At 31.3% G+C, this 8,235-nt stretch overlaps 2 protein-coding genes across 2 annotated transcripts; both read right to left on the bottom strand.

Moving 5' to 3' along the window:
- Positions 1-324: 324 nt before the first annotated feature.
- On the bottom strand, positions 325-1,563 carry LOC132066175 (receptor-like protein EIX2). Its single transcript, XM_059459540.1, has one exon. The coding sequence runs from the start codon at positions 1,561-1,563 to the stop codon at positions 325-327; it is 1,239 nt and encodes a 412-aa protein (XP_059315523.1).
- Positions 1,564-2,944: 1,381 nt separating this feature from the next.
- LOC132066761 (uncharacterized) lies at positions 2,945-3,592 on the bottom strand. The gene has a single exon (XM_059459979.1). It carries the CDS (start codon positions 3,442-3,444, stop codon positions 2,962-2,964), a length of 483 nt encoding a protein of 160 aa, XP_059315962.1. The 5' UTR covers positions 3,445-3,592; the 3' UTR covers positions 2,945-2,961.
- Positions 3,593-8,235: the final 4,643 nt, after the last annotated feature.

Here is an 8,235-nt window from a genome sequence, read left to right as displayed (position 1 = left end):
AAATAAGAATACTACATGCATAAATTGATACATAAAATCTATTTAATATTTCATGGGGTATAGGATGTGAAATAGAAATTCATGTATTAGTAATACATAGATCAAACAATTAATTGGACCAAAAGATGCCTGCTATCCTTCAGAACACATGTTTAAAATTATATAATACATTCTATCGAATTTCATACATTGAACCTAACGTACAACAAGAAATAATCTCTATATTACAATCCTTACATTATAATACTCTGCATCACAATTCTTCCACTATAATTTCTGCATAATTTGTGAGTCGCACGACGACCCCTTATCGCATAGAACTTATCACAGACGTCGGGCCAAGCGTTTGAAAATGCATGACAGGCCATGACTTCTTGACTTGTATAAGATGAAGAGGACACCCAAGAAGCCAACACAGAAACCAGGTCCAGTTCCAGCATAGAACCATAACTGATAAGAAGTATATTCATCACCGCCTTGATCACCTTGAGGAGTTTGTTCATTTACATGAGATGATCCATTGTCATTGCAACTTTTCTGGATCAAGTTTCCACAAAGGCCAGGATTACCAACATAAAATGATTGATCATCCAGAGTTTGGAGTTGATTTCCAGTTGGAATCGGACCGGATAAATTGTTGTAAGACAAGTTCATGTAGCTCAAAAAATTCAAAGAAGCCAAACTTTGAGGAATTGAACCAGAAAGCTTATTATGACACAAATCAAGTGACTCCAATTCCTTTAAATCACCTAGCTTCTTTGGTATGCTCCCATTGAGATTATTTCTAGACAAATTCAAACTTTGCAAGCCTATCAATTTTGTTAGCTCTTGAGGGATGCCTCCTACAAGGTTATTTTCAGAGAGATCCAAAATTCTAAGCAGCTCAAAAATTCTAAACAGCTCAATTTGTTCACCAACATACTCAAGAGGTATACCTTTCATAAAGCCTTCAACTCTCTCTCCAAAAGCATCAGGAACAACAGACATTGAACCAGAACTCATGCAAGAAAAGTTATCGAAACAAAGAGGAATACTTCCATCCAAGTTATTTCCAGCAAGATTTAACCAACATAGAGAATCAATCTGACATAATTCTACGGGGATAGTGCCGTAGAATTGATTCGAATTTAGCCTCAAGAGTTCCAATCTCTGCAGCTTTTCACCAATCCATGCAGGAAAAGCGTCCTTCAATTTGTTTTCTCCCAAGTCTAGTCTAGATAACCATGTCAAATTTTGCGAAGCCAAAGGGAGCTTTCCTTGTAACTTATTCTTTTGCAAATGCAACGAGCTTAGTGTCAAATCACCTAAAGAACTTGGGATATCAGCTTCAAGACTATTATCAGCCAGATTTAATGCTAACAATTCTTCCAAGTTACTCAAGCATGATGGGATTCTCCCGGATAACAAATTCTTGGATAGATTGATAGCGCTCAAACTTTGAGCATAGCACAAAACGTTAATAGCACCGACTAATTGGTTGCCAGAGAGATCCAGGGTTGTCATAAACAATGTTATGTCGCTCAACCAATTTGGGATCGTACCACTGATGTTAGCATCAGACATAATCAGGGATTCAAGAAGTGACTGTGTGTGTAGCCATAGGGGAAAATGTGGCCCTACATTTACTGATGCCATCCCAATCTCTTTGAGCTGAAAAGGTGGATACCAATTGGAACTCACACTCAAGACCAAATTTTTTAGACAGGTGCAATTTCTTCAATTTACTGAGTTTGGCAAAATGGAGCTCTGAAACTACACCGGTGTATAAGTTCTCCGAGGGATCTAACTCTTCAAGATTTGATAACTGACCAATACTTGAAGGAATGCTCCCATTCAACTTGTTGTTTCTTATCCTTAGGAACTTTAAATTTGACAAACTGCCCATTGAAGATGGAATTTCACCATACAATAAGCTATTAGAAATGTCAATAACCTCAAGATTCTTGTGCATTGACATTCCTTCAGGGATGAGGTCACCGAACACCGAACACCGAACCAAACTAGTTCAGTCCAGTTTCGGTTTCTTGAAGTTCAGTTCGGTTCGGTCCGGTTTTTCGATTTTCGGTATTTATGCCCAGCCCTACAAATAAGGTTAATTTTTTTTTTCTCAATCAACTAATTCTATGCAGATCAAATATAATTTTACTGGTTTATTTTTCAAAATCAAAACTAAACCTCCAATTATGCAGAAAAAAGATAATGGCATTGGAGGAAACAACTAATTAAATACGATGGGACAACTCCTTCTCGATATTCATACTCTTTGAGAATTTATCTACTCGTCATAAGCACCCACCAATATGGGAAAAAAACAATTAAATTCTTACATAAAATAAGAATCAATCAAAGCCCGAAAAATAAAAGGAGCAAATAAACTATCAAATTAAAATAAAATTAAGCCATGAAAATATCAAACGATAAATTAGCAGAAAACTGACCGTCAAAATGTGGCAAAAGTTGCGTTGGTGACTGACATAAAGGAAAGATGGGAAAGAAAATTTAACATGTATAGGTATTTTATAATTAGGTTGCTCCAAAATCCATATTAATGATAGCATTTTAAAAGTCCATGCACGTTTTCCCTTAATAAATACACAACGATCACATCTCTTATTCATGATCTGTGCATTATACTGGTGGAAACAAATGGTTAAGAGATCTTTTGTAACTGAAGTAACTACAATGAGATGCAATAAATGGGATAGATAATGATCAATTATTAGACAAATTGAATAAGAAAAATGAAGATAAAAGCCAAAAAAAGGAGAAAAAAGATAAATAGAATCATTAGCGAGAGGTGATTACATCACCTTCCTTCATGGCCAGGCTTTTATATTATATATAGATATAGATACTTAAAACTTTTTTTTTTTTTTTGGGTATAATGCTTGCAAGATAAGACTCTGTACGTACTTTGAAACATCTTCTGGCGTTATTTTATTTCTCTCTTCAGAATTCACTTTATCTGGTAGAGATCACTCGGCTTTTATCAAGCTTCATATTCTTCAAAATCTTGTAAATCTCATCCAATTTCTCGCCTTCTTCTTTAAGGGCAACAAGTATCTGTTTCCGGTCTCTTAATGTTTGCATTAAGCCATGAACTTCAAAGAACTTCATTGTAGATTTTTCAAGATCCGCCAATTTCTTAGAATAGTACCATCTTTTACACACATTGTAACGTTTGATTTTCACGCTTTTACTAACAAGTTTCTCACCTTCCTCCAACCGCTTCTTGAATATCTCAATCTCTGATTCTCTTCCTTCCAATGCTTTGTTCAGTCTCTCAATATCTTCAAGTACAGGCTTAATTGACAGTAAAGTCGAATTTAATCGTTGAAAGTTGGAATCGTAACAGATAGAAGTATTGCTAGCTTGTATCATTGATTCGGATAACATTCTGAATGCTTGTCCCAAAGCGGCACCTCCGATGAGATTCTCTGCCATTACAACGTGTATATATATAGTCTGAAAAATTTGCTAAAATTGAAGAAGTTTTGTTTGACAGTATATGTAAAAGCGTGTAGTCTTGGAGGAGATGATGTTTCAATGTTGAAGTTGTTTCTTGGGTTGTTCGACAATTTGTTTTGTTGGCAAACACTTTTTCTGTGAAGCAGAAGGGAACTCAGTTAGAAAGTTCTTTGTTTGTTGGATAGATGACTTTCTTTTCTTAATTTTTCGTGTTTGCCATTCTAGTTTCTGTGAAAGAGAAGGGAACTCAGTTAGAAAGTTCTTTGTTTGTTGGATAGTTGACCTTCTTTTCTTAATTTTACGTGTTTGCCATTCATTAGTTACAATACTTTTAGACATGGCCTTTTATCTATTTTATTTATGGATGGTGATATGACGAAGAAAGGTTAGAATAGTGGAAGCTGTAATAAATGCAAGGGGTCGTTTTTTGGTTTAGGTATGGGGAACAATTAATTTCAGGACAAAATCGCGTATAAAATAATGGAGTATAATATTTTTTTGAGGTATATAAATACGTTTGTATACATGGCAAAATACAGCTTGGCACGTATCGGAATAATACTGGAACACATGGCAAGGGAAGATGGAACGTTGCGAATTGTGCCATTGAATGCGAGTAGGGAGCCTCCGGTAATACCCGAATCAAATCCACGAAAGAAATTGTGCGGGGTAATTAAAAGTGGAATAACGTTACAAGACCGGACCAGATATGAAGCCGACATTACGATTCAGTATTAAGGCAATATTCATTGCCCATTATTGTTCATTATTTGGATTAAATTACTGATTTAAGAGTTCATGTACTTGTACTATAAAAGGAGCTTAACAGTCCTAAAAAAAGATCATCGAATAACACTGATTACATACTGTTCTTGGTTGGCCATTTACATTTATTCTCTTAAATTGCTTTGTTGCTCCGAAACATTATATTTGTTCCTAGAAGTCTAAGCATTTAGCTGTTCCACCGGAGGAAACCTACCAAAGGATTTGCTCCCAAGATCAACTTAGCCCAGGCTCAATCGCTTTATTATTATTATTATTATTATTATTATTATTATTATTATTATTATTATTATTATTATTATTATTTATTTTAGTCACTCAATTTGTCTATTATCACGTTAATTTCTATAAACAAATTTTACTTCGTTACTTATAACAAATCAAATCACATATCCTTAAACCACTAAGCAAATTCAACTATTCTCTCTTTTTTAGGGTAAACAACGTTGTTAATTACACAAGATAATATAGTATTTGGTTGGCGCGAACTAAATAATATCCACATTAAATTATGTGATAATCTATGAATTATTTATGCGAGATAAAATGTGGAGTAGAGGTACTTGTGTTGCTATTGTAGGGATTAACTTATTAGAAGACAAAATACCCTTCTAGAGTAATTAATTCATATCTAAGATTCTTACATAATGGAGTATTAATTACCGCATAAAAATGCATTCATTATTAATCACCATACCAAAAAAAAAAAAAAAAATTATTAATTACCACATAAACAAACCTTATAATATTACTTTTTACACTATTATTTCCGACATAATAACTTACCTCTAAATCAAACGATCTCTAATGGTATTGGGCTATTTTATCGTTAGGGAGAATTTTTTTATGACTTATTGTATTCCGAGTTACGAGCCAATTTCAGGTATTGTCATTGACCTTATACAACTACTAGTGAACCGATTGGCCCTTCGCGCGATCATAAAAATATTATTTTATTTATGAAATAATCTATTAATTCCTGAATAATAAAATGTTTAAAACTCCTTTAGTTTTCAAATTCAAATAGATTAATGTCCTAAGCTATTTTATTATTGTCACTGATTTCTATTCTTTTTCTTTAATTGTTTTTTTATCAGTTAAGGATTATTAATCATCCGTAAAATAGTTGAATTTTATATAATAATCTATAAAGGTGAAACTATAGTTTATATTTTCTATTAAAGAATCATGAAAGAAAGAGATGAACTTCAATAAAAATTAATCTGTGTTGATATTTGTGTATAAAATTTAAAGATAGTTTTTATTTGTTTATTTACTATATTAAGTATCGATCTAACTCTTATCCTCTACCTCTCAAGAGTTATATTTTAATTTATTAAAAAAAAAAAAAAAACCTTAGAAAAAATGCATCAACAGTAGCCTCTACTACAAAAATAATAAGAAAAGGGAAAAAAACACACGAACGAAATCTCATTGGTCAATTTTTGCCGCATATTTTTCTTTTCTTCTTCTTTCCTTCTTGGCTCCTTTCCCATCCATCCTAAGAAAGAATATCTAGCTTTTCTTCTCTTCTCGCACCGGAACATTAGATTCTTTATAATAACCACTCCACTCTGAAGCTAATATTTTACATCCTCAAAATCACCGAAACTATATTGAAAATTTACAAAATTTAAAACATTTCTCATTTCTTTTTAAAGAAATTCGTATGAATTCAGCACACACCTATAAAAAGGGGAGATAATTTAAAATACAACATAATTTTCAAGCTTCAATTACATTGAGAATTCTTCTTTCAATATTTGTGAATTTTATCATTGACTAATTCCTTTTCATTAAAAATATATAAAATCATTTGACAAAACTTATTATAAAATAACATCTTCACTTACTATTGTTGAATTATTTATCCTTAGCGGCTAACAACTAAGCAGCAAAAACACTAGGGATCTAAGGCTCAGTTGGTTGGCTACCTGAACTTTCACCTTGTTGGTGAGGGTTCGAATCCTCACACTATAGTCCCCTTCCCAATTTCCCCTCCCCCTACCCCCTATGTAATAAAAAAAAATATTTAAAAAAAAAATACATTTACAGACTTATATATTTGTTATATTATAAGTCTGTAAGTGTAACTATTGTGATAGTTGATAATGAAGGTCTAAATATATGTAATAGGTGACCAAAGATAAAAAAAAAAAAAAAAAAAAAAATAAAAAAAAACTGAAACTTTAAAGCATCCCTTTATGGGTTCTTTAAGAGCAGCTATTATCTTGTATTTGAAGAATTGATCGTGGGGTGCAGTACCCATTTCTGGGTTATTTAAAAAGTATTTATTTTTTAGTTTTTGAATATAGCATATTTCACATAATTAAGAGAGTTAAAGAGTGACTTTATGTTTTTTTAACCTAATACATACATGAGGGGGAAAAAAAGGGGGAAAAGGTCAAAAAAAAAAAAAAAAGATAATTGTGTTTCTTGATAAAAAGGAAACATCATTGTATGTTTATTTAGTTGATTTAGCATATTGCTTACTACTAAATTTGGTTCGCGCTTTGCGCGGTCACTTAAAAACTTTACGTAGTAAGTTACGGAATAAGTTTTCCTTATTCTTGAACACTCAAATAGTCAATTTTTTTTACAACTACTAAAATATCTTCAAATTTACTAAAATAAATAGTTTTAAATACAAGCTTATAATTTCAATTCAGAAGTCTCTAATAGAATTTTTATTTCAAAAGCGAAGCGAAAAATTAAATTCATAACATAATAGTATGAAAATATAAATAACCATAACATCATCACACCAATTTTTTTTATTCACATAAGAAATATTTTTTCTAAAACAAAATTTGAAAATATTTATCGTAAAAGAAAGTCAAAAACTTTTTCCTCTACTTTTCATCATTATTTTTTAACTTCATTAAAAAATTAATTTTAGGTGGATTACTTTTTTTGTTACTATACCCTTTTAGTAAATATAAAATGTAGGTAAATATATTTTTGTACATAATTGTATTGTTTATAAATGCATTCTTTATATATGTCATAAGTTAGAATATAATTGACTTTGAAAGATTTCCTTAATCTAAGACTAAAGGAATAAAAAGATAAAATAAGGAAAGTAAGACAGAATTTATAAACTTCCTAACTGAGGGAATGCACAAGAACACAAATCTTGGCCACAAATGGACGTGAATAGCTAGGTGAATGAGGAAATCAAAATAGGGAGATTATGTAAAACCTATCTTCTCTCCTTTTATTCCTTTTTCTCTTTCCATTTTTACCATTTTCATTCCTTCTTTTTCCTCAAATTTACTCATCACCTCTCTTATAACCTTTGCAAATTTTGGCATAATATTATTTTTACTACATTTTCTGTTAATATTTTCTTGGCCCAGATTTTCGCTTAAAATCAGTAAGAATTTTACTCCTAATTTTATGCAAAATCTTCTTCCTCTTTTCTTATATATTTTTTACCATATCAATACTTCCATATACATCTGATAAATTTATCACATGTAGTATTATTTAAAGGAGTCTGAAAAACAAATAAGAAGAAAAGGAGGAGAAAAGAACTTCCATCAACTCTTTTGTTAACTTTATTGTATATTCAGTATGAAAATATAAAATACGTGCATGAAATCTTAAATACACTCTCCTCCTCTACGTACCCCATCAAATTCATCTCTACCTTTTTCGCCAAGCTTTTATCAATATCTCATTTATCCTCATAATATGTCTATTCATCTATTAGAGCCTGTTTGGAAAGCCACCTGGTAATTGGAATTGGTGTAATTACTACCCTAGTAATTACACAGCCTAGTAATTACACAGTATTGTAATTACAATGACCTGTTTGTTTATCATAATGTAATTACAGTGTAATTACAAGCGTCTTTGTTTGGTTGCACAAGTGTAATTACACGATTAGTTTAATTTAAAAATAACATTTGATTATAAAAATTTAAAATTAATATTTAAAAAATATGTGCCTTTATATATGATATTAAATTAGTTATTTAA

Source organism: Lycium ferocissimum, chromosome 8 (assembly GCF_029784015.1).
Source record: "Lycium ferocissimum isolate CSIRO_LF1 chromosome 8, AGI_CSIRO_Lferr_CH_V1, whole genome shotgun sequence".
In the NCBI taxonomy this organism is placed as follows: domain Eukaryota; kingdom Viridiplantae; phylum Streptophyta; class Magnoliopsida; order Solanales; family Solanaceae; genus Lycium; species Lycium ferocissimum.
Note: the sequence above shows the minus strand (reverse complement) of the source record. Positions and strands in the feature narration are given on the sequence as shown.